Genomic DNA, 27,947 nt, shown 5'->3' with positions numbered 1-27,947 from the left:
AAGGGCGAAAGATAGTTTCTACATTCGCAAGGTAGCTAGCTAGCTATTCGGCAAAGCTTTGCTTCACATTGTATTCAGTGTAGAAAATAAACTGAAGTAAATGCTCGGCAGAGATCATTGTTGTATTCAGTGTTTTTATTTTCATTTTTGCACTTGTTTTTCCGAGACTCCCCGTCCTCCTTACCTACCGATGAATGCCGACTTGCAGTATTGTTTACAATATATCTATTCATATATATATATATTTTACACATAGATAAAAGTTATGTAAAAACATTTCGCCAAGCAGTGTAAAATAGTTTTATAATACAAAATGGTTTAACGTAGTTTGTTAGGTGTTTATTTTTTACAAGCGGTGGTGATTTGATGTCGTGTAAGCTGTTGTCCTTTTGTGGTTGATTGAGATGAGATATGCTTTTAGTAGGCGAGGGGACTGAGAAGGGACATTCAGGCACTTGTGTAGATCTGAATGGACTAGATAGGAGCAAGCAATCTGGCAACAAATCAACCTAGCTCATCAGAATGGGATAGGTTTAAACAACATGGTAGCGGCTCCACCTTGTCATACGATAGGTGGAATTGTTGCCATATTGCTTACACCTATCCAGTCCTTTAAGATCTCCACAAGTGCCTAGGGGGTAGGAGCCAAGGGCCTAGGGGGAGGGGGGTAGGAGCCAAGGGCCTAGGGGGGGGTAGGAGCCAAGGGCCTAGGGGGTAGGAGCCAAGGGCCTAGGAGCCAAGGGCCTAGGGGGGGGTAGGAGCCAAGGACCTAGGGGAGGGGGGGGGTAGGAGCCAAGGTCCTTGGGGGGGGGTAGGAGCCAAGGGCCCATTTAGGACTGGGCTATAGGTAACTGAGGAGGTGGAGGGAGGTAGTAGTGAGTAATGGCATATGGTGTTGAGGGTGATGTCACAGGTCAAGGGTCACTCAGTGATGAGGCGCTTAATGATGTCGTCGTCACAGTCCCGGTGATAAGAGAGGAAGGAGGAGCTTCAGAAGGGTGCGTTGTCCTGAACGGGGTTCGTTTCGGTCGGGGACTGGACAGCTTCTCCGTTACCTCTGGTTCCAACCACCATGTACTGAAGGAAGGGGAAGAGGAGGAAGGAGAGGAGGAAGGGGAGGAGGAAGAGGAGGAAGGGGAAAAAGAACAGATCAACGTGATGGGAAATCTTCCGTAAGTCATTTCATTCAAAGGAGCTGTGTACGAGAGATTAACCCAGTATATACAGCGCCTTGCAAAAGTATTCATCCCCCTTGGCGTTTTTTCTATTTTGTTGCATTACAACCTGTAATTTAAAATGGATTTTTATTTTGAGTTCATGTAATGGACATACACAAAATAGTCCAAATTGTTGAAGTGGAATGAAAAAAATAACTTTTCAAAAAATTCAAAAAAATAAATAACGGAAAAGTGGTGCATGCATATGTATTCACCCCCTTTGCTATGAAGCCCCTAAATAAGATCTGGTGCAACCAATTACCTTCAGAAGTCACATAATTAGTTTAATAAAGTCCACCTGTGTGCAATCTAAGTGTCACACCTATTCTGAAAGGCCCCAGAGTCTGCAACACCACTAAGCAAGGGGCACCACCAAGCAAGTGGCACCATGAAGACCAAGGAGCTCTCTAAACAGGTCAGGGATAAAGTTGTGGAGAAGTACAGATCAGGGTTGGGTTATAACAAAATATCAGAAACTTTGAACATCCCACGGAGCACCATTAAATCCATTATAAAAAAATGGAAAGTATATGGCTCCACAACAAACCTTCCAAGAGAGGGCCGCCCACCAAAACTCACAGACCAGGCAACGAGGGCATTAAATCAGAGAGGCAACAAAGAGACCAAAGATATCCCTGAAGGAACTGCAAAGTGCCACAGCGGAGATTGGAGTATTTGTCCATAGGACCACTTTAAGCCGTACACTCCACAGAGCTGGGCTTTACGGAAGAGTGGCCAGAAAAAATCCATTGCTTAAAGAAAAAAATAAGCAAACACGTTTGGTGTTTGCCAAAAGGCATGTGGGAGACTCCCCAAACATATGGAAGAAGATACTCTGGTCAGATTAGACTAAAATTGAGCTTTTTGGACATCAAGGAAAACGCTATGTCTGGTGTAAACCCAACACCTCTCATCACCCCAAGAACACCATCCCCACAGTGAAGCATGGAGGTGGCAGCATCATGTTGTGGGGATGTTTTTCCATCGGCAGGGACTGGGAAACTGGTCAGAATTGAAGGAATGACGGATGGCGCTAAATACAGGGAAATTCTTGAGGGAAACCTGTTTCAGTCTTCCAGAGATTTGAGACTGGGACGGAGGTTCACCTTCCAGCAGGACAATGACCCTTAGCATACTGCTAAAGCAACACTCAAGTGGTTTAAGGTGAAACATTTAAAATGTCTTGGAGATGATCGTGGACTTCAGGAAACAGCAGAGGGTGCACCCCCCTATCCACATCGACGGGACCGCAGTGGAGAAGGTGGAAAGCTTCAAGTTCCTTGGCGTACACATCACTGACAAATTGAAATGGTCCACCCACGCAGACAGTGTCGTGAAGAAGGCGCAACAGAGCCTCTTCAACCTCAGGAGGCAGAAGAAATTTGGCTTGGCACCTAAAACTTTTACAGATGTACAATTGAGAGCATCCTGTCGGGCTGTATCACCGCCTGGTACGGCATCTGCACCGCCCGCAACCGCAGATTTCCTACCCGAGTTAAGCTCACAAAGGGGGGATTTCCTACCCGAGTTAAGCGTGTGTATGTGACAAATAAAACTTGATTTGAATGGCCTAGTCAAAGCCCAGACCTCAATCCAATTGAGAATCTGTGGTATGACTTAAAGATTGCTGTACACCAGCGGAACCCATCCAACTTGAAGGAGCTGGAGCAGTTTTGCCTTGAAGAATGGGCAAAAATTCCAGTGGCAACATGCCTGTGCTGCAGCACCAGGAAATCATTAAATGTGACAAACTCTCCCCCAGGGTGACACCAAGCTAGAATGCAATCTAACAATAACCCACACAAGCCCGTTAGTAAATATTAGGTGCAATTACATCCACTTCGCCACCCACGTTTTCATTACCTGTGCTGCAGCGCAGGGACACTTAAATCAGCCCAACTGTGAACAGAATAGATGGTACATCTTCAGGGAGACAGTCATTTCATTTTCTCACCTCATTTAAAAAAAAAAAAAAAAGAGGTGTTTGAGAGACAGTTGAGAATAATCCAATATAAATAAATAAAAAATAAACAAATATAACCTCTTAACTAATTTGTAGGGTACACTTGTTGGCAGCACAGCAAAATATATGCTGCAGCACACTACAGATACAAATGAGATGTACAAACTAGAAAATATATATTTTTCCATTTGACTTGTTAGTACATTCCAGTTCAAATTGAGCTGTGTTGGGTCTACGAGTACAGGAGATCCCAAAGTAGGGTCCAGGTACTGCAGGGGGGTCCGCGGCCAGACGTAAAAAAAATATGTATTTATTTAATGTTGCAAGCAATAGCAGATTAAAACACATTTTTGGACAAGGGGATCCATGGAAAAAGTTGAGGGTGCAATGTAATATTATTCATTCACAATTTATGTTCTTAACCCTTAGATGCACAACATGGGCCTGCGTGGCTCGCAGGGATATTGGTCTCCACAATAATACAAATCTTGTATTTGCCAATTTTTTAGTTTTGAACATAAATGCATTGTAAAGACATGCGCCGGTACTTTGGCGACGAATAACGTTTTTTTTAAACCTCCCACTTTGGGCTAGATGTGTCAATGTGTAATTCATACGTGCATAATCTATGAGTAGAATTACACAAAATCCCTAGTTCGAAAGCCGCTGTTTTCTTGGTGTGCCGTGCCATTTCCCCTACTTTTCCCCGCCACGTGTGCCAGCCCCCTAGCAATTCAAGTTCCAGCCAATGAGCTTCATCCCCTCGCATTTGAGTGACAGCGAGCAAGAGGCCTGTCCAGCGTTATCCAATGAGGTTGCAGGGCGGGCCCAACGGCTCAGTGGACACAGCAAAGAGAGAGAGCAACAGCGTAGTACGCAATTTTCGGGGACCACTTTTGGCTTGTGAGAACTACTGGCTAAAAAGTATACAAAAGTACTGGAGAATCTCTTTAAAAAGGTTAAAACTGCAAATGGCACACTATGACCCATGACAAAACGTGTAGAATAACAAGAAATAAGCTTTAAAATGGCAACATTTTCTCTGATGCCGAGAGGGGAGCCTTTAAAATGTTTTTTTTTTCCTCCCAGGGCCCGAGACTTGATTAGTCAGGCCTTGCACTGCAGAAGTCATAGTAAAACTGCTTGTGTGCCATTTTATAAATCACACTCGAAAGTAAGTTGTGTTCTGATATTATGAGGGGGTCCCTGGTGAATTTGCTATGAAAATGTGGACCCTGACAAAACAGTTTGCAATCCCCTGTACTAAGTACACTGTCATCGTCTGCCCATGACAACCACTTTTAGCTCACCTTGATGTTTCCAACTTTGTCCTCGAACGACTTGAAGGTTGGAGAGTTTCTGCAAAACAGATATTACAAAACATTCAAGCAAAAACATTCCACAAATGAGCACATAGGAATATCTATATAATATAATATATGACTAAGCAAAAATAAAACTTTTCAGAAGTGTTCATTCACGATAGAAAACACTGGACTAACGCTAAAATAATGATCCTCTCCCATAAGGGGTTAGGGTACATTTATAATACTAAAGATGCTCAACCACCAGATTCATTAATCCAGGGTTAACCTGTTGGAGATGACATCTTTACTCATCTGGTCATACGCTTTAAAAATTTTTTTTTTTTTTAATGTAACCTTTATTTAACCAGGTAAGCCAGTTGAGAACAAGTTCTCATTTACAACTGCGACCTGGCCAAGATTAAGCAAAGCAATCTTTAGAGAGTTGCTTTAAAATGAGTCTCTTTATATGATATTGTTTGTGGGACTCTACAATCCTGATCACCAGCAAATCTTCCAATAACAAAAAGTATAATTATTTTATATAAAACACCACCATCACAAAAAAAGACTACACAACAGCTGTCCATCTAAAATGACTAATATCATTAAAGTGATAAATGAAATAAAAATACTAAACTTTAATAAAATAAAAGTGCGTGAGCCAAATTTACCTCATCGCTGGCATACTTATCGATTGGCGAATGGAGTAGTTGCTACTTTGTAAGCGTTAAAAGGGAGGGAGACAAGGAAGTGTGAGCGTTAGGAGCCAAGCAGAGAGGACAGACCAGAGAAAGAGAGAACTCTAGAGCCCAAAAGCCCGTTTTAGCATGGGCACTGCCATTGATGACTTTCACCATTTTTAAGTAGTCAACTGGGTGGGTCTTCCTATGGGTTAAAGATCACATGATGCCATCCAGGTCATCAGGAGGGATCAGACAATTAATTATACTTGTGAGAAAACATTCCCTAACTGCAGGTGGCAGTAAATCGCCAACCTTGCCTTTATACCTGTTCAAACGACACACTATAGGTGGCAGTATGCTTCCTTTCAGTTCGTTTACCAACTTATAGAAGTAGAAGAAAATGAACTACTTCAAAAATGAAGATGGCCTCAACGGCGCTGCCCATGCTCACAGACGCCATAATGAGACAGATACAATGTTGCTTCCTCTAACTATCTCTATGGGACAGAAAGATTAAGAGAGAGCAGTGGAGCAGACAGTCAGTCAAACAGTCAGAAGAATACAGTTATAGAATGGCTGCAGACAGTTCGGTGCAAGTTGAGGAGACTGCCCCCTGGTGGCCACTTCAGCCAAACAGTCAGATTAATATTCATACCTCACATGCAGGGGGAATTGAATGAACTGAACTCCTCTAAAATAATAAAATCAATAGGATATTCATGATCATAACAGCAAGAGGGGTGACAAATTAGCATTCAATAAAAACGTAAAACGAATATACTTCTGCAGCAGAGCAGCATACAGACTAGCTGTTTTTACTGATGAGATCTGCTGTAGGAGTTGATCAAGTAGCTGATTGGGATGTTTCGGTCCCAGCAGCACAGAGTACTCTTACCCAAAGGAGTTGGAGAAAGGCAGCGCTCTGCAGACCAGCCGCAGCAATTAAAACAGAAAAAACAGGGGTGAGGAACAGGCAGTGGGCGGGTCGAGCAGAGCTAGCCAATCAGGCAGAGCATAGATGAGCTACTGTAGGACAGGGGTCGCAAGGAGGCCACTTGCAGAGGAAGTGTCCTAAAAATGGCATGGCACCCTATTTAGTGCATTACTTTTGACCATAGGGCTCAGGTCAAAAGTAATGCACTATATATATGGAAAAGGGAGCCATTTGGGACACAAACAGATATTGGACATGATTTTAAAAAAGGACCAGTAAATATACGCAGGTCAGCCATTTTTTGAACCAAATCTGGTAGCAATGGTGGTTAGATGGCATTGAACAGGGGCACATGTGGTGCAGCCCTGCTGTAGGGGTATTTAAGACCAGTATCTGTACATCATTTATTCAGGCTTGGTGATGGATAGATGAAAATGAAGAAAAACTAAAACTTTGATCAAAAATGGGACAAACAGAACAAGCCAAGGAACAGAAGGTCATAAGACACATTGAGGCAGGCAGACAGGCAGGAAAGGAGGAAAGAAAGGAAATAGTTGCTAGGACATGGTAATGGATCCAAAAACCCTGCTAGGACAGGGTAATGGATCCAAAAACCCTGCTAGGACAGGGTAATGGATCCAAAAACCCTGCTAGGACAGGGTAATGGATCCAAAAACCCTGCTAGGACAGGGTAATGGATCCAAAAACCCTGCTAGGACAGGGTAATGGATCCAAAAACCCGGCTAGGACAGGGTAATGGATCCAAAAACACGGCTAGGACAGGGTAATGGATCCAAAAACACGGCTAGGACAGGGTAATGGATCCAAAAACACTGCTAGGACAGGGTAATGGATCCAAAAACACGGCTAGGACAGGGTAATGGATCCAAAAACACGGCTAGGACAGGGTAATGGATCCAAAAAACACGGCTAGGACAGGGTAATGGATCCAAAAAACACGGCTAGGACAGGGTAATGGATCCAAAAACACGGCTAGGACAGGGTAATGGATCCAAAAACACGGCTAGGACAGGGTAATGGATCCAAAAACACGGCTAGGACAGGGTAATGGATCCAAAAACACGGCTAGGACAGGGTAATGGATCCAAAAACACGGCTAGGACAGGGTAATGGATCCAAAAACACGGCTAGGACAGGGTAATGGATCCAAAAACACGGCTAGGACAGGGTAATGGATCCAAAAACACGGCTAGGACAGGGTAATGGATCCAAAAACACGGCTAGGACAGGGTAATGGATCCAAAAACACTGCTAAGACAGGGTAATGGATCCAAAAACACAGCTAGGACATGGGGGATGCCAACACACACAGTTGCACACACACTGAAGTGGACTTGGAAACGTAAATGTTAATGAACAAGCATATTCCCAGATCACGTAGATACTTGAGTTTTAGTATGCTATTAGGGGGGTTATTAAAGTGTAGGTGATGAATGGATAGACGGATTATTTATAACATGAATGACTGAGTGTTGAATTGAACCACATTAAAAAGGCCATCAGACAAAGAACCAAGGTGGGGCATTTTGGTTATCTTTAACATACTTCTTTACAGCTAAGGTCCTTTGACGTCATCACGGCTAGTATCTACACTGAACAAAAATATAAACGCAACATGAGCTGAAATAAAAAAAGGTCCCAGAAATGTTCTATATGCACAAAAAGCTTCTCATTGTGTGCACAAATATGTTTACATCCCTGTTAGTGAGCATTTCTCCTTTGCCAAGATAATCCATCCACCTGACAGGTGTGGCATATCAAGAAGCTGATTAAACATGCATGATCATTACACAGGTGCACCATGTGCAGTTGTCACAACAATGCTACAGATGTCTCAAGTTTTGATGGAGCGTGCAATTGGCATGCGGACTGCAGGAATGACCACCAGAGCCATTTCCAGAGAATTTAATGTTCATTTCTCTACCATAAGTCAACTCCAACGTCGTTTTAGAGAATTTGGCAGTACGTCCAACCGGTGATGTCAACGTTGTGAACATAGTGCTCCAAGGTGGCAGTGTGGTTGGGTTATGGTGTGGGCAGGCATAAACTACAGACAACGAACACAATTGCATTTTATCGATGGCAAGTTGAATGCACAAAGATACCGTGACGAGATCCTGAGGTCCATTGTCGTGCCATTCATCCGCCTCCATCACCTCATGTTTCAGCATGATAATGCACAGCCCCATGTCGCAAGGATTTGTACACAATTCCTGGAAGCTGAAAATGTCCCAGTTCTTCCATGGCCTGCACACTCACCAGACATGTCACCCATTGAGCATGTTTGGGATGCTCTGGATCGACGCGTTCCAGTTCACGCCAATATCCAGCAACTTCTCTCAGCCATTGAAGAGGAGTGGAACATTCCACAGCCCACAATCAACAGCCTGATCAACTCTATGCGAAGGAGATATGTTGCGCTGCATGAAGCAAATGGTGCTCACACCAGATACTGACTGGTTTTCTGAACCACGCCCCTATCTTTTTTTTTTTTAAGGTATCTGTGAACAACAGATGCATATCTGTATTCCCAGTCATGTGAAATCCATAGATTAGGGCCTAATTTATTTATTTAAATTGACTGATTTCCTTATAGGAACTGTAACTCAGTAAAATCTTAGAAATTGTTGCGTTTATATTTTTGTTCAGTATAGCTATTAACTAGTTAACGTTGGAGCAACCAAGTTGGCTTGACTGCAGACCAAGGCATTTGTCAGTCAAGTCTATGGTTAGCCTAAATGCTACGGTGTCTGCTACAGTCATCTCCTAAGAGAGTTTCAAAAATGACTGGGATGACGTTTTCTACACCAGGGGTAGCCAACCCTCTTCCTGGATAACTACTGGGTAGTACACTGGGCATTTGCTCCAGTCCTGCTGTAATTCCTGATTCAGCTAATCAAGGTCCTGAGGTGCAGGTGATTGGTAGATTAGGGTTGTAGCGCTCGCCAAGAGGGTTGGCCCATTTAATAGAACTACTACAATTAACGTACCCAAGTCACTGTTCTGTAACAGCGAAACGTTTGTTATCCGAGGGGCTTTTTTTTCTCATTCTAGTAATTATATTTCTATGGTTTGCACCCCTGTTCTACAGGAAGGGCCGGCGGCGGCCATTTTGTGTCTTGGTCTGTACCTCATGTCTCCCAGTTTCCTGCTGAGGGCAGTGCCCATGGTGGAGAAGGCAGCAGTGGTCTTCTGTCCCGCCACAGAGAGGGTCTCAGAAGTCTTCTTATACCTGTAAGGAGAGAGACAGAGACAGACAGACAGAGACACAGAGAGAGACAGAGAGAGAGACAGAGAGAGAGACACAGAGAGAGAGAGAGAGAGAGAGAGAGAGAGAGAGAGAGAGAGTAGACAGAAGAAAGAGAAGGGAGTTCTCCTTTAGAACATGACTGAAAACCAGCCTCACTTGGTTTAGAATAGATTAAGCAGAAGGACGTCTGCCACTAAGGAGTTAGTCACAGACAAAAAGGCTGCCTTTAAAAACAGGTAGCCCAATTCTGATAGGTTTCCACTAATTGGTCTTTTGACCAATCAGATCCTTTGCCAATAATTGGACAAAACATCAGAATTGGGCTGGCTGTGTCAACGCAGCCTTTGACCATCTTGACTAATTAACAGGCGCATAGAACAAAAAGTAGTCTGCAGAAATACAGAGTAAACAAGTTAAGAGATATTAGCACACAGCAACCGCTTGTATCCAATACCTGATGAATGTCTCTACCAATAAATTAAAATGAAAAGATTAAGCCTCTCAATGGTTCGATTGAAAAGAACATTAAAATGGCTTCATTGATATAAAAAGGGACAAAGACAGGGGACTGTCTTGTAGTTACAAGGGCTTCTCCTCTACTGTAGGTCTACACTCCTACCAACCCAGTGAACACTATTAGTTCAGTAGGGCGAGGCTGACTACCAACCCAGTGAACCGTATTTTAAGTTCAACAGGGTGGGGTGGATTTTTAACTATTGTTTGTTAAAAGATGGATCAGGTATGCCTATTGCACAACGAAGCAGCCTAAAAACGACCTCTAAACTCTCAAGAGGTTATTTTAGACTATAAAAATGGGAAGAAAAAAAAAGAAAAAAAAAAAGGAATAAAATAGGTGTTTACATTAAGAAGAGCTAGGCCTCCATAACAAACCTAAATATGAATCTACCCAGACACGACTGGGCTTCACACGAGGATGCTGAGGGGAGGACGGGCTCGTAGTAAAATGGCTGGAACGGAGTGAATGGAATGGTATCAAACACATGGAAACCACGTTCAATACCATTCCATCGGTACCACTCCACACACACATTCCTGCCCAATGCCCATAATATTCTATAATCCCATCACATACAGAGATCACTCTGAACGTATGGCTGTTAGGCCTAGACTGGGGTGGCAACCACCACCCCCCCCCCCCCCAACCCAGACACGATCGAGCAGACTGTCAAATACACGACACAGGCATGCGATTGTCCCTAGCATGGCATCAAAATGGTTAAGTCACCCTGATTGCGCAATCATCTCTTACTAGCCATCCGTTCAGTACACAGGTCTGCATGTCTAAGTCCTCTACTTCATCCCATAAGGTTGACTTCTATTCAGACTGACCAATACAAAAATGGTATTGATAACCGTTTGATAATACTGAAAACACAGTTGGGAAACTATGCAGCTAGTGGACAATCAATGAATGATAGCTTGTTACACCCTGTACAGCAGATCAGAGGGCCCCCCCCAGGACATGTGCTGACTAAGAAGAAAGCACATTAAGCTAGACTAGGGCAGGCCCCCCCAGTAAAGCTAAAAACCAGCCTCTCAACGTCAGTCCTCAAGTAACCATCAAACGATACCCAATTTGTTGTTGTTGCTCCACAGAAGCTCACAAGATTTAGGTGAATAAGATTGGCATGTGCAAGGCTAACTCCAAGGGCTGCAGTTGAGGAACAGTGACTGCCCTAAAGAACCAATAGAGAAGCTACCATCAAAACAAAAACAATGAAACCCTCACCATCCATCAGCCAAAACAGAAGAGAAGCATGAACAGTCAAAAATAAATAAATAAAATGTCCGCCCCCTCCCTCCTTCCAAGGAAATGGCAGAACAGTCAGAAGCCCATTTACTCTGAACGCTGAAACAAATTTAAAACTTAAGCAAACATAAAATATAAAATGTAATATATATTGACTCACGCTTCAGATTGGGCAATGTCATCCAAAGTTGCAGATGCTGTAAGATATCTACGGGGACACAGTGCGAAATTGAACATTAAAAACGACTTGACTTCTTACACAGGGGGAAAGAGAAAGTTAGAGACTCACAAACTTTATATGAAATTGGACCTCATACAAAAAAAAAAAAAAAACACACAAAATTCAAAATCTTGATTACTGCGTCGGGACAACAGTGACAATGCATCAGTCTTTGGAAAATTGCAAACGTGGCAAATAACCATATTCCGCAGATTTTCCAGGGCTTCCGGTACATAAAAAGGGGGTTGCACTAAACTATTGTACGTATAGGGATTAGAAGTCTGTAGCTCAGCTGGTAGAGCACGGCGCTTGTAACGCCAAGGTAGTGGGTTCGATCCCCGGGACCACCCATACACAAAAATGTATGCACGCACGACTGTAAGTCGCTTTGGATAAAAGCGTCTGCTAAATGGCATATTATTATTATTATTATTATTATTATTAAGTAACACACATCAAAAGGTTACAAAAAGGTATCGAGCATCAGATACAGCAGACTATTTGATTAGTCACTCATTGAGCACAAACCAAAACAGCGCCTGAAACAAAAAACACGAATTCAGCGGTATCCTGCAGATCCTGTTTGTCGGTTGCCTGAATGGAAAGGAGGATGTGGCTTAGTTTCTGCAGACTAGAAAGGAAACTGAAAAGCAATACATAGCATACCATAGCTGCAGTCTTGCTAAAAAAAAAATATATATATATATATATATATATATTTTTTTTTCTATTTCTGTAAATACTGATACAAATCAAAATGTATTTATAAAGCCCTTTTGTGCTTATGTGCTTATACAGAAACCCAGCCTAAAATCCCAAACAGCAAGCAATGCAGATTTAGAAGCATGGTGGCTAGGAGAAACTCCCTAGAAAAGGCAGGAACCTAGGAAGAAGCATCGAGAGGAACCAGGCTCTGAGCGGTGGCCAGTCCCCTTCTGGCTGTGCCGGCTGGAGATCAGAAGAGTACATGGCCATTTCAGGCCAGATTGTTCTTCAAAATATTGAAAACGTTCATAGATGACCAGCAGGGTCAAATAATAATCACAGTGGTTGTAGAGGGTGCAACAGGTAAATGTTAGTTAGCTTTTCAAAAATGTGTCTGGTCCCAATTCAAATCTCGCATGTGCACACACACAGCCAATTAACTCTGTTGTTTCTCACCCACATTTCATTCCTCGCCTCTCCCACACAATCCCGTCAGAGTAAAACTGTGTGTGTGTGTGGTGTGTGAATTTATGCTGAAAGGACAGCGCAAGATATCTCACAAATAAGCAACCTACCAAGCCTGTAGGCCTTCAGCCACCCGGAAAATTCCATTTGCTGTAGCAACAATGGTGGTGTGAGAAGTTCAGTTTTACTACCCTTTAACATAGATGTAGGATATAAAATACTGTAGAATGGAAGAGGGGGGGAAACATTAGGTCCCATGTATTTTCCTGTTTCCCCAGTTAAGCGCAACTAACTGCCACCAAACTAATAACGGAAGTGTAAAGATATATTTTTTTTGAGTAGATGCTCTTATCCAGAGCGACTTACAGTTAGTGAGTGCATACATTATTTTTTGTATTTTATTTTTCATACTGGCCCCCCGTGGGAATCGAACCCACAACCCTGGCGTTGCAAACGCCATGCTCTACCAACTGAGCCACATCCCTGTGTGGGCATGAGGATGTCACCTTAACACTGAGAAGCCTAAGGCATGGAAGTCCCCTGCTTTAAAGCATGAAATACTGTATATGTATGTATGCATGTTATTTTACTGCTCTAGGGATATAATTATTGTTTGGATAACCTTATTTACTATTATGTATTTATTTTTACCTTAAAATGTTTTCAATCTTTATGCGATGCGCAATGCAGAGAACACCAAAATAACAATTATCATTGAATTATTGTAAAATGTTTGTTTGTGTCTCAATTAATTCCATAAGGGATGGGTTGCCAATTGGTGAATAAACAAAACAAAAGCAAGACAGACAGACAGACCGTGATGGTGAGACATTGCTAGTTAGCCACCAATCAAAAGCGAGATAATTCTACCGGGAGCTTAAGCTGTAGGCCTATCAAAATGTTAGCCTGCCGACAGTACTTAGTGTCTCTGAACAGAGTGTCGTCAGTCAATCTCGTGTTCACACAGCAAAGACGAAGTCGTCAGCCTTGTTCAAACCAGAAGGTGAGAGTAGCGTCATTTGGCAATGCATGTCCGTGTGTGTTGCTTATGGTCTAGATCGTAGCTTGTAACGCCAATGTAGTGGGTTCGATTCCCGGGTCCACCCATATGTTAAATGTATGACTGTAAGTCGCTTTGGATAAAAACGTCTGCTAAAATGGCGCGCATATACACACACACACACACACACACACTACCTGTCAAAAGTTGACACCTACTCATTCAAGGATTTTTCTTTATTTTTACTATTTTCTACATTGTAGAATAATAGTGAAGACATCAGAACTATGAAATAACACATATGGAATCATGTAGTAACCAAAAACGTGTTAAACAAATCAAAATATATTTTATATTGGAGTTTCTTCAAAGTAGCCACCCTTTGCCTTGATGACAGCTTTGCACACTCTTGGCATTCTCTCAACCAGCTTCATGAGGTAGTCACCTGGAATGAGTTTTCAATTAACAGGTGTGCCTTCTTGAAAGTTAATTTGTGGAATTTCTACCCTTCTTAATGCGTTTGAGCCAATCAGTTGTGTTGTGACAAGGTAGGGGGAGTATACAGAAAATAGCCCTATTTGGTAAAAGACCAAGTCCATTTTATGGCAAGAACAGCTCAAATAAGCAAATAGAAATGACAGTCCATCATTACTTTAAGACATGAACATCAGTCAACACGGAACATTTCAAGCACTATGATGAAACTGGCTCTCATTAAGGACCGCCACAGGAATGGAAGACCCAGAGTTACCTCTGCTGCAGAGGATAAGTTCATTAGAGTTACCAGCCTCAGAAATAGCAGCCCAAATAAATGCTTCACAGAGTTCAAACGCATCACAACATCAATTGTTCAGAAGAGACTGTGTGAATCAGGCCTTCATGGTCAAATTGCTGCAAAGAAACTACTACTAAAGGACACCAATAAGAAGAAGAGACCTGCTTGGGCCAAGAAACACGAACAATGGACATCAGACCGGTGGAAATGTGTCCTTTGGTCTGGAGTCCAAATTTGAGATTTTTGGTTCCAACCGCCGTGTCTTTGTGAGACGCGGTGTGGGTGAACGGATGATCTCCGCATGTGTAGTTCCCACCATGAAGCATGGAGGAGGTGGTGTTATGGTGTTGGGGTGCTTTGCTGGTGACACTGTCTGTGATTTATTTAGAATTCAAGGCACACTTAACCAGCATGGCTACCACAGCGATACGCCAACCCATCTGGTTTGGGCTTAGTGTGACCATCATTTGTTTTTCCAACAGGACAATGACCCAACACAAAGCAGACATTGAAATCCCTTTGAGCAATGTCTGCCAACACAAATTATCTTTGACAGACAGGGTCCTGAAAAAGGGACATTTCTTTTTTTGCTGAGTTCATCTGGGGACACTGCACTAACTCCGCAGCCAACACTGGCAGCCGTTTCACAGAAACGAATCCATTGTGATTTAATTATAATGTCAATACTAGCTACAGTGGTTAGCTAGCTTGGAGGAAGCATTTAGTGTTGTGTAGCATTGTGTCTGCACTTAGTTGGCTATATGAAGTGTGACTGGCTCATGACATTTAACCGTGGATGTACAGAGAAAATGGCCTCTTCTTTTTTGTTGTCACTCCCGTTGGCACCCTCACATGTGGGTTTGTGCTCTCTGATTGGCTCAAAGTTAAGTTGTTGGCCACTGACAAGCATTGCCAGTCTACAAGTAGAAGCGGCAGGTTGGTCACCACCGGGTCGGCACGCAGCAAGGTACCGCTTTTGTTCTAGCGAGAGAAGGAACGGCCTCCCACTGTGATAAGTACCTATCAGCAGTCTATCGGCAGTGAGATTCTCTGTGTGTTTCATGCTTTAGAGTAGAGCTGGGCCTACAGCTTCAGCTTCCTCTTTAGAGTAGAGTCCTACAGAGTCCCAGCCTTGTGTAGCAGGCTTCTGGTGCTGGTTTCCTGGAAACAGATCATGCCTAGTAATGGACTAAAAAGCATTGTCAATGGAGACTCAATGTAGTGCTTTTTAGTCCAGAATTAGCCTTAATCTGTGTCCGGCGAACTGACTCTTGGAGTTTTCTGACAGAAATAAAAATGGGTTAAGAGTTAGTCTAGACACCAATGCTGGGGAAAACCAACAGTTGATCAAAGCCCCGAGGGACACAACCAGCAGGGCATAAATTAGTGGAACATTCAGATTGAAATAGAATGTAGAACCAAAACAAGATTCTCTGACATGTAGAATAAGGAATCATGTCAGCTCTATTAAATGACATTCCAAAACGGCAACATTCCACAACGTCTGTCTATTGAACGTGAACCCAGGGTTAAACTTAGTTACAACCGGTGGTGTAGTGGAGGATAAAGCGCAGTTTAACCAGATTTATTTTTCGCACTACAGTTTACCCACCTTTTGAGGAAAAATGCATTGAAAGTAACAGGAGCATTACTTTTTTCACCTTCGACCAGCGATCTGAGTTTACCCACCTGTTTTTAATTTTTTTTACCACTACACTGAATAAAGTGCCAAATTAACGACATCTTTCTGTGAAGTTAAAGCCCTCTGTATTATTAAATAACTGGCCTATATGACAGATGGTCTCCCGGGAATGGGAGTTTTCCACACATAGCAGGCAGAGGAAACTTACATGCTCCCTACAGACAGGTGTTATAACATCAATTCAAAATTATAAAAATGGTGAGATACAGCAACCGGGTTACAGTGCTAAAGTTGCAAGCGGGGAGAGCAAACACTAGTATCTCACTGCAGGCAACAGGTGGCGATTGAGCAGCAAACAGGAGACTCACAACTCGGAACCGGTAACCTTCTCATTCCACTCGCCAAGTTTCTCAGTGGTTCTGATATAGCTAGAAACAGAGACTGGGTTAGAGATATGCAGCTCTGCACTGTGCCCGGCTGGCTCTCCGTTGCCCGATTCATGCTATAGGGCAGATCCAGACCGTTCCCGGCTCAAGATATTTTCTGTTCACCTTGTCATTTCCAGAAAGATAACCAAGCTCGGCCCTACAGTATGAGCCAAGCATTTGCAAAAAGCTTAGGTTGATATATCATCTGAGAATGGAACAACCCCCAGTAGCTGTGCCACAGATGGAACAATGAGCCAGATGCTTCACCGGATGTATAAAAATGTGAAGCATCCAGTCTGCGTTTCCACTCACTACCAAATATGGTGATGAGAGGAAGCCCAGTGGCCAGCGGTGGGAGAAGATGGCGCAAGATGGATTTGGGCCGACATCCTACTGATTTTTGTCATCGATGAAACATTTAATCTCAATACAGTTTTCAGTTCCCAAAACTAATCTCTGTTACGATCAGAGTGGACAAAATGTTGTAGACTTTAACCTTTGCCAAAGTATAACATTTTTTTTGTTTGTTTAGAAGGAGTGCAAGGGCGAATTGAGTTACTGCACACGCGCACTTCAGAGTAGGCGTTCCCTAACGGAAATATGCAAATACACGCTAGAACTTTCCAAAAGGATCTCGGTAGCTCGCGCTTGGCTCTGCCCACCTCCTTGCTTGTTCTGCCCACTAGGACTCATCTGCTCCCATTGGACACTACAGGCTGTGGTCCATCTTTGGCCAGGCTACCCGAATCCGTGACAATGGCTCATACTGAAACTTTCACTATCAACAAAAAAATTATTATTATTTTTTTTACAAAGAATGAGGTTTCACCCCTCTATTAATGACTTGGTAATACAAGTGTGCCACTGTACGGCTTTGACAGGATTTAAATGATTGTGAAAATGTAAACAGAAATGTATATACAAAAATAAAATGAAGGTTGTTCTACTTACGCGTTGGAGGTCTGAACGTCCTGCCATCCCTTGGAGAGGTTCTGTTTGAGCTCGTTGAGAGGACTCAGCCCCAGCTTCCTCTTCAGATCAGCAGAATGCTTCTCTTTGGCCAGGAGCACCTGTCTCAAGGTGTTGACCTCCTCCTCCACCTGACAGCAACACACAGGAGAGGTCAGAGGTCAATTCCAGGCCCCTTTCCCCCAGTGTCTGTCATGTGTGGCTAACTGAAGAGACATTCCTCTTGGGTGAATATAGTCTCAGAAAGCATGCAAACTACACTGAACAAAAATATAAAAATGCAACATACAACAATTTCTAAGATTTTACTGAGTTACAGTTGACATAAGGAAATCAGTCAATTGAAATAAATTCATTAGGCCCTAATCTATGGATTTCACATGACTGGGCATACAGATATGCATCGGTTGGTCACAAATCCCTTTAAAAAAAAGGTAGGGGCGTGGATCAGAAAACCAGTCAGTATATGGTGTGATCACCATTTGCCTCACGCAGCTTGACACATCTTCGAATAGAGTTGATCAGGCTGTTGATTGTGGCCTGTGGAATGTTGTCCCACTCCTCTTCAATGGCTGTGCGAAGTTGCTGGATGTTGGCGGGAACTGGAACACGCTGTCGTACGCGACGATCCAGAGCATCCCAAACATGCTCAATGGGTGACATGTCTGGTGAGTGTGCAGGCCATGGAAGAACTGGGACATTTTCAGCTTCCAGGAATTGTGTACAGATCCTTGCGACATGGGGCCGTACATCATGACGAAACATGAGGTGATGGCGGCGGATGAATGGCACGACAATGGGCCTCAGGATCTTGTCACGGTATCTGTGCATTCAAATTGCCATTGTTAAAATGCAATTGTGTTCATTGTCTGTAGCTTATGCCTGCCCATACCATAACCCCACCGCCACCATGGGGCACTCTGTTCACAACGTTGACATCAGCAAACCGCTCACCAACGACACCATACTCCTTGCATGTTCTGCTCACTATGACTAATGTGTTCCCATTGGAAAGGACAGGCTGTGGTCCATCTTTGTTATAAAAATCTTTGGTGTACCTGTGTAAAGATCATGCTGTTTAAATCAGCTTCTTGATATGCCACACCTGTCAGGTGGATGGATTATCTTGGCAAAGGAGAAATGCTCACTAACAGGGATGTAAACAAATTTGTGCACAACAGTTTAGAGAAATAAGCTTTTTGTGCATATGGAACATTTCTGGGATATTTTATTTCAGCTCATGAAACATCGGACCAACACTTTACATGTTGCGTTTATATTTTTGTTCAGTGTCCCCATTGTCTGAAACGGAGTTCCTCAATGTTTGTCGAATGGATTATTAGTGAACCAAAACTCAGTCTAACAGGGCTCTGCGCTTAGATTAGGAAACGGGGACAACAGGATCTACATTGGTGAGCTCAGACCAACCGACAGGACGTTGGAACACCAGACCGATAAAGACACAGGACCCTAGCTTGACTAGTGGAGAGCGGAGCTCTTCGGCCTCCTCCTCTGCGAGCCCTGGGGGCAGTGTGTTGACGGCTGCTACTGCCATGGCTACCTCTAACCTTAACCCCAACAGACAGGACAACGGGTCCTACCTTGACTAGCTCAGAGCGGAGCTCCTCGGCCTCCTCCTCCGTGAGCCCTGGGGGCAGCGTGTTGACGGCTGCTACTGCCATGGCTCCCCCCTTCACGGAGACATCCGTTAGGGAGTCTACTCCTCCTGCGGGTCCCAGGCCCTTGTTGGGGGAGTTCAGGTTGATGTCTGGGTCAAGAGAGAGAGTGGGGGCGGGGGGGCATGCTGAGATGAGAGTAGAAGGCCTTGAATTGATTGAAGTGTTAAATGTCATCAACAGTAACAGCACTAGATCTCTGCATCTTCACTCACCGACTTTAGTCACACTACCTAGGGTTTCCTTCCAATTGGTGACAGATTTTCATGTGAATATTCTAAAAATCTGCATGAAAACAACATGCGCATTTTCCCACCAGAGATGTTTCCATGAAATTGACTTGTTGCAGATCAAAAAGGATGTTTATTATTATTATTTTATGTTCGTGATAACGTAGCACACATAAAAATAACATTTGCAATTAAATTCCCATTTACCGAATAGAAAAATACAAGTCAAATAGGTTTCCGTGGCATTTTTCAACTCTACTGATGGTTTTGTCACAACCGACGTTGCGTTATATAGCGAATGTGGCCCACTCTGGTCTTGGCATGTTCGCTCTAGGCGACAGCTTGGCAGACACAGTGCAGCGGAAAAGGTTACCGACATGTACATGATGATATTATGGATAAGAGCAAGACTTTTATTTGTCGAACGGTAGTCAAGCATCGATCATCATGTCACCAGAATAAGACCCTTATTATGTAGTAGACAGGACTTTCACCCCCCCCCCTGTGAAGGTCATTACTTAGTGGAACATACAGAGCCTTCAGAAAAGTATTCACACCAAGAGTTCCCCACATTTTATGTTACAAAGTTGGACAAAAATTTGATTTAATTGCCTTTTTTTTGTCAACGATCTACACAAAATACTCTAATGTCAAATAGGAAGAAAAATTATGCATTGTATATATATATATATATATCACTAATATACAGTATCTTGATTAGATAAGTATAAATAACCTTTGGCAGCGATTACAGCTATGAGTCTTTCTGGGTAAGTCTCTAAAGAGCTTTCCACACCTGGATTGCACAACATTTGCCCATTATTCTTTTCAAAATTCTTCAAGCTCTGTCAAATTGGTTGTTGATCATTGCTAGACAACCATTTTCAGGTCTTACCATACATTTCCAAGCAGATTTAAAATCAAAACTAACTCGGCCACTCAGGAACATTCACCGTCTTCTTAGTGAGCAACAACAGTGTAGATTTGGCCTCGTGTTTGTTATTGCTCTGCTGAAAAGTGATTTAATCTCTGTGTCTGGTGGAAAGCAGACAACCAGGTTTTTTAGGATTTTGCCTGTGCTTAGCTCGATTCCGTTTATTATTATTTTATCCTGAAAAACTCCCCAGTCCTTAACGATTACAAGCATACCCATAACATGATGAAGCCACCACTATGCTTGAAATTATGGAGAGTGGTACTCAGTAATGTGTTGTATTGGACAAAAAAAATTGAGCTTTTTTTTGCCACATTTTCTGCAGTATTACTTTAGTCCCTTGTTGTAAACAGGATGCATGTTTTGGAATATTTGTATTCTGTACAGGCTTCCTTCTTTTCACTCTGTCATTTAGGTTAGTATTGTGGACTAAATACAATGTTGCTGATTCACCTTCAGTTTCCTTTCTATCACAGCCATTGAACTCTGTAACCGTTTTAAAGTCACCATTGGCCTCATTGTGAAATCCATGAGCGTTTTCCTTCCTCCTCGGCAACTGAGTCAGGAAGGACGCCTGACAAAAGATATCAATTTAATCCATTTTAAAATTTCAGGCTGTAACAACAAAATGTGCAAAAGGGGTGTGAATACTTCCTGAAGGCACTATCCTCGTGTACTTCGGTATAATGGTTATATCAATATTTGCGCAATAAAAAGGCATTTCCGCTGACATTTCTTGCATTTTACTGACTAAAAGATCTCACCTTGCCTAGGGCAAGTTTACCGACAAATTTGCTGTTTACGTCAGGCCTATCGTGATTCTCCCCCCCCGGACATACTTAACTCTCATAAAAAGGCAGGATGGAAGCCTGGTTACAGACAGAGACAGAGACAGATACAGATACAGTGTAAGGAAAGGGCTTAGCGCCGTCAAAAGCTGAACATTTCCCGGGTAGAGTGGGGCTAATTACCCAGTTAGGCCTAAACGTAACTCTAGACCACTACGGAAGCAGCAGCCTTTAAAAAAAATGGCTATTAGGGCATTAGTCCACTCCTGTCTCTGTCCTCTGAGTGGACTGGGCTGAGCCAGTGTCCCAAATGGCACCCTATAGCCTTTATAGTGCACTACTTTTGACATGGATGCACTATATAGGGAATAGGGTGTCATTTAGGACGCAATGGGATAATGGAACCACCACCTTTAGCTAAAGTCCTCTGTCCCGACACTGATGCACTAGCCCAGATCTGCGTTGTCTCGACGTGCCTACTCCTGAAGTCATTGTGGTTGTCATTGCCAAACATTGACCATAGGAGCTGGCAAGCTACTGATACACTGCATCTACAGTGAACAAGGCCATCGTCTCTGATGAAGAATAGCGGTGTTGGGTTGGAGGAGACGAGATGACAGTGGAGTGGGACCACATGTTGCAGTACCATACACACCGACTCCATTCCTGGCGTCTGACAGCTGTGTGGTTTTTGTACCGGACATCTTGTGGATGCTTTTCTCCAGGATTGCCTCCTGTTGGGATGTGTTTGTCTTGACTTTTGGCTTTATGTCACTACTGTACTATGCAGTCACAGAAAATACAAACAAGTAAAGCAATAAGAAGCTAGCTAGTTACACTCCAAAATGAGACCATTTCTAGAAGATAGATAGGGTCAAGCCCATTTGACAGGATGCATTTACATTTTTAGTCATTTAGCAGACGCTCTTATACAGAGCGACTTACAGTTAGTGAATTATGCAGTGCCTTAGACCACTGCGCCACTTCGGGAGGTACAGGATGCCTGTTTGAGGTTGAATGTAAGTGAACCTAATATCAGGTCCTATCAATCGTGACGAAGTGTCTTTCCACAGCAGGGTGAGAAGAGGCTGAGGACCAGTGATGCAATGCGGCATCCAGTCATAGTCATTCCTCATATTGTCTTTGGCTGGCTTGCGTCATAAGATTCATAATGACGTTACTCAAATGTTCTACACAACTGCCTGGCATTGAGGGTAGCCTACGGCTAAATAGCTAAGGAAACGCGGGAGACACTCTTCAAGCCATTTTCATCCGGTGGCCGGTGCTATACGTCACATGGGCGTAGATCATGGCGTGCACCCGTATGCGCGCTCTTATATACAGTCATTGGTGCAGTGTTCAGAACGAGCCGGATCGTGGAATCCAATTCAACACACCGCTAAGCCACAGAGTGCAGGTTGGCTAAAGCCCAACTACAGTAATGGATGGTACCGTTTCATCGGGGAGCAACAAAGATTAGGCCTATATGAATCATCTCATGAGTAGCAGACCCTTTTCCTTTCTTCCTGGGCCAAGCAGATGAGCCTAAACCTACTGTCAAGTTATCAGGTTGTTAGCTAGCTAGGTAACATGACTGAACATTGTTTGTTATAAAACTAATTTTTAGCGACCAGGGATTAGTTTAAGAAACGGCCCGCGACATGGTTTGTGAAATTATAAGCTGTTTTCTTTGCTGTAAAGCTGCAAGCATGCATGTCATGAAGCGGTGCTCGATCTTCTCTCTCTGACACTCAGAGGCTGCATGACAGCATTCTTCTCAGAATGGTCTGTGCTCTTGGTTAGAACATTTAAGAATGATGGAGGCCACTGTGTTCTTGGGGACCTTTAACGCTGCAGAAATGTTTTGGTACCCTTCCCCAGTTTTGTGCCTCGACACAATCCTGTCTCGGAGCTCTACGGACAATTCCTTCGACCTCATGGCTTGGTTTTTGCTCCGGCATGCACTGTCAACTGTGGGACCTTATATAGACAGGTGTGTGCGCCTTTCCAAATTATGTCCAATCAATTGAATTTACCACAGGTGGACTCCAATCAAGTTGTAGAAACATCTCAAGGATGATCAATGGAAACAGGATGCACCTGAGCTCAATTTCAAGTCTCATAGCAAAGGGTCTGAATACTTGTGTAAAGGTGTCTGTTATTTTTTAATACATTTGCAAACATTTCTACAAACCTGTTTTTGCTTTGTCATTATGGGGTATTGTGTGTAGATTTAAGAAAAAAAACTAATATTTTTTAGAATAAGGCTGTAACGTAACAAAATGTGGAAGTCAAGGTGTCAGAATACTTTCCAAATGCACTGTATGTATGTTTATATATAAAAATCACGACATTTTTAACAGATGATTTGTTCGTTCGACACGGTGGGATCTTTGAATCTGTAAAATTAAATTATGCGATCAATGGCGGTGGAAACGTCTTTATGTGCAAATATTAATATAATAACCATATCAAAGTCACGCGATGATATGGTTGGTGTGTGTGGTCCTCCCACTACGACTCGGGAAACCACGCAGTTTATTAGGCAACAGATTAAATATGTTACTTCACAGGGTGGTGGAAGTTCACATTGAGGAGTTTGATGCTGCTTTCCAATATTCTGGTGACTTGATGATGGATGTGCACTAAGCCTACCTGCACAATATCTGCAAGCGGTTGGCTAGATATCTTGGCCACATGCCAAGACCAGAGTAAGCACATTTGCTATTTAAACGCAACAGTTTGTGACAAAAACTAAAAAATCGGTAGAGTTGAAAATGTGACGGAAACAGTTTAGATTTGTTTATTCGGTACATGAACAAACGTAAATCAAAAACGTACATTTTGCGTGCACTACGTCACCACACACACTGATTTTTATCCACAACAAGTCTGTTTGGTGGAAACACCACTGGTGGGGAAAAAGCACATTATTTTCTTTATGCAGATTTTAAAATATTCACATGGAAATCTGTCACCAATTGGATGGAAACCTAGCTAGTGATTGACAGCAGGGCTTGACATACATTATTTTTTTGCCAACTGTCTTTTGGACAAGTAGGACAGATTTTTTAACTTGTCCAAGAAGTTCAAGTCACTTGTCCCAACAACAACAAAAAAGGCCTGGAAGACACATTTTTTACATCATGTATTATGCAAGGAACCACAAAATAAAATGCATTGCGATCTTGTTTACCACAGAGAATCAGACGAACATATAGGCCTATTGGCTTCTTTGCATATTCAAGCCCGTCTCAAAATACAACACTGCCCCTTTAAGGCTCTCCTGGAGGATGGTTGGCCACCCTTGGTATCCTATAAAATATTGCAACATAAATATAACCAACTATTTTTACGTCCTTATCAAATATTTGCCTCCAGGGCTCGAAATTATGGGGCGTCCCGTCGGCTCCGTTGGGCCGATAAAAATAGACTTTGGGACAGACTCTGGGACGACAGATCCAAAAATCATACAACCACTTCACATATATTTTTATTTTTTTAAAGCAATGAGACCGATGCAACAGCTCAGATCGTTTAGCTTAAAAATGTTGATATAGTTTAATTTCTTCATATTATAAAAGCTCAACAATAAGCACATGGCTGTAGGCTACGCGCAAATGTTCCAAAACGCAATTAGAACACAAATGCGCACCGCACATGTGAGCGGTTTCACGTGACAGATGAAAACATCCGTTAGAAATTAAGAAAGATAGGAGATCTAAAGATGCATTAATTAGCATGGGTCACTAATATGACTAGGATTATGCCTTTGGCTGCTGGCCCATAAAATAACATTGATTTGAAAACCGATAGAACATCAGAAAAAGGCTGGTTTCAATGGCATATGAAGTGTTTACAAACTAACGAACTGGGCTTGACCAGAATCAAGCCTTTACAGCTGCACCATTGAGAGCATCTTGACTGGCTGCATCACCGCCTGGTATGGCAACTGCTATAGAGAGTGGTGCATACGGCCAAGTACATCACTGGGGCCAAGCTTCCTGCCATCCAGGACGTCTATACCAGGCGGTGACCGAGGAAAGCCCTAACAATTGTCAAAGTCTCCAGCCACCCAAGTCAGACTGTTCTCTGTGCTACTGCACGGCAAGCGGTACCGATGCACCAAGTCTGAAACCAACAGGACCCTGAACAGCTTCTACCCCCAAGCCATAAGACTACTAAATAATTAACCAATAGCTACCTGGACTATCTGCATTGACCCTTTTTGCACTAACTCTTGACTCATCACATATGCTGCTGCTACTGTTTATTATCTGTCCTGTTGCCTAGTCACTTTATTTTACATTTACGTCATTTAGCAGACACTCTTATCCAGATCGACTTACAGGAGCAATTAGGGTTAAGTGCCTTGCTCAAGGCCACATCGACAGATTTTTCACCTAGTCGGCTCGGGGACTAGAACCAGCGACCTTTCGGTTACTGGCACAACGCTCTTAACCACTAAGCTACCTACCTACCTTCATGTAGATATCTACTTCAACTACCTCGTACCCTCTGCACATCGACTCTGTAGGTCTACTGGTGCCCTGTGTATATAGCCAAGTTATCGTTACTCGTTGTGGATTTATTTCTCGTGTTATTATTTTTTTCCCCCTCTGCATTGTTGGGAAGGGCATGTCAGTAAGCATTTCACTGTTAGTCTACACCCGTTAACGAAGAATGTGGCAAATACATTTTTCTTTTGGTTTGTTAATGTTAATTATCCTTCATTATATTTGTCAAACATGACTTCCGTTTAGGCTATATTTATGCAATTAAAAGTATCATTAAAGTTTGGCGAAAATGTTCATGTCAGCATCGGTTTGGACACAAGGCTGTAGCCAATAGGAATGGAGGCTTTTTTTTATTTATGTACATGGAAAAACAGATTTGGGCTGTTTCTTGAGGCAAGCAGAAGTTCGGTAGCCAAAGTCTACACCCCTTTGTCTGCGATTGGTCAACAGTCCTACTCCTAGTAGGAGTGGGAACATTAAGTGTTCCTTGCCATTCAACAAGAGACAACTAGTTTTCACGCACCTTTTTCCCACTTGAGAAATACTGCACCAAACATCTTAGATGTAACATTTGCGCAACTAAGACCTGCTCAGAAAAACATCAAAATTAATGACAGCTTTCTTGATTTATCCGGACTATTTTGAGGAAGCGTTTCTGGCTAGGTTGTTGCTACGGTGGCTCAAACGAGAGACAGTAATATTGCCGCTTTTGTTTCCAGTTTTTCAAGCAAAGGTCTTTAGGGAGTATGCGTGCACGGACGGTAGCTTCGCCTAGCTCTGCTAGGAGCAAACTAGCCGATGGAACGCTCAACTACGTTATCTTATATCAAGGCGGAGTTAGAGTATTAATAACTGGTTGCGCGATTTGCTAGCAACAACATTGAGTCACCATCAGTCGATACTTGTAAAAATGGCAATTCTGAAAACGTTTACCATGTACCTATGTTGGTCCTGTACAACTGCGGTCATTCCACAGGGTGCTGAAATTCATACTTTTAATAAAAACTTGTATAGAATACAACCACAGACTCAATCGTGACCAGCTATCAATACTCAACTCCGAATGGAGTTGAGCGTTACTCAGTTAGGAGCAAACCGAACCTATGTATGTGGATGCCTTTAGAGGGAAATGCATCTAACCACTAAGCTAACATTATGTAATGTTAGCTAATCAAACAATTCGCTAGCGAGGCTAAATGCCACCGCCCTGGCATAATTGCCCCCCACTATGAAATCGGGGAGGGGACTGTGGATCGGCCTCCCACCGTCTCTCCATTAGTCAGTTGAAGAAACTTGGGCGATTGTTGCGTCTTGCCACAGAGATCCGGCATTAACAAAATTACACTGACCCAAGGCGGGTGCTATAGTAATTCACTGAAATTTGTTAGTCACACTAGAGAGGAAGAGTCGACGCGAGAGGTATAACTGGGCCCAAAATGTCTTCTCCAGCAGGTGGCGTTTTTTTCATTGGCACATGACATGGAGTACAGGGAGTGTTTATGCTACTGGTACACAGGCTAACTGGCTTCCGTTTTTGAATACATGTATTTTCATTGTTAGAGTAGACACTTGAGTATCTGGTTAACATAATAGATCTGTGGTGACACACAACTGAAATGTGTTAGTCACACGCGATATCTCAATGGCCCAAGGGGAGCGCTACGTCATTCGTGGGGGATTACATATTTCATGTTGCCTTGTTGTTCATTGGAAACGTAGCCAAGGTGTGTCACTCAATTGAACCATATCAGCTGGCAAGCTAACAAACTAGCTAACCAGCCAGTCTGACTGCGTTCTTAGCTAGCCAGTTCCGTTAGCTAACTAGCATGCTAATTTAGTTCGCGCTAGCCTTTGTTTACAAAAAAATACGAGCCATTAAAACGCAAATTCAACAATCGCATAACTATAAAAAAAATTACATTAAAACGACATCACATTGACAGAGGACTAAGTTCATGATAGTAACTCGATATCTCTGCCCTCCTATCCCCTTCCTATGACATTTCCATAAGAACGGCTGTTGCTGCGTCGGGCTCCCCAAGTTGCATTCATATCGGATGAACAATCATGAACAAGAATTCTTAATAATTTCCCCCCTAAACCAACGGCCAGCCTGCAAATATGTCTTATATTCAACAACAATCGTGTCAATAATTTACGTTACCTTGACCAACGGGGTCCATGGCGTCGTATGAGCGGAGTGTTTGAGCGCCTTAAACTGGAAAGATGTCAGCTAGTAATGGAAAGGGTGGTGGCTAGTTAGCAGTGCCGTCCACTCAATCAATCGAAACCTGTGAACCTCTCCCGTTGTGTGACAGGATTCAACAAGAACAACCTCATTCGTCGAGGGAGACAGATACGAACAAGTAGTACTCGCTCCAATAATAAAGCCAACTCAGCTCGACGATGAACTTTCAGCTTGCGCCTTTTCCGGCGTCTGTGGATGACGTTG

At 43.0% G+C, this 27,947-nt stretch overlaps 1 protein-coding gene across 17 annotated transcripts; it reads right to left on the bottom strand.

Annotated features, from left to right (window-relative positions):
• Nucleotides 1-761: 761 nt before the first annotated feature.
• Nucleotides 762-27,947, bottom strand: tpd52l2b (tpd52 like 2b). Of its 17 annotated transcripts, XM_045207265.1 has the most exons (11): nt 27,660-27,947; nt 18,952-19,154; nt 17,333-17,481; nt 16,322-16,381; nt 11,307-11,354; nt 9,256-9,357; nt 6,066-6,092; nt 5,159-5,203; nt 4,491-4,539; nt 3,081-3,116; nt 992-1,077 (listed from the first exon to the last, which is right to left on the bottom strand). In XM_045207265.1, exons 1-10 carry the CDS (start codon nt 27,676-27,678, stop codon nt 3,108-3,110), a joined length of 711 nt encoding a protein of 236 aa, XP_045063200.1. In that variant the 5' UTR covers nt 27,679-27,947; the 3' UTR covers nt 992-1,077; nt 3,081-3,107. The 17 variants fall into 17 exon arrangements, with proteins under 17 accessions (XP_045063193.1, XP_045063194.1, XP_045063197.1 ...); XM_045207258.1 differs by lacking the exon at nt 3,081-3,116 and having other exon boundaries at nt 762-1,077; XM_045207259.1 differs by lacking the exon at nt 3,081-3,116 and having other exon boundaries at nt 762-1,077; nt 5,159-5,200.

This window comes from Coregonus clupeaformis, chromosome 24 (assembly GCF_020615455.1).
Source record: "Coregonus clupeaformis isolate EN_2021a chromosome 24, ASM2061545v1, whole genome shotgun sequence".
NCBI classification, from domain to species: domain Eukaryota; kingdom Metazoa; phylum Chordata; class Actinopteri; order Salmoniformes; family Salmonidae; genus Coregonus; species Coregonus clupeaformis.
The sequence above is the reverse complement of the archived record's forward strand: the minus strand, read 5'-3'. Positions and strand labels throughout refer to the sequence as shown.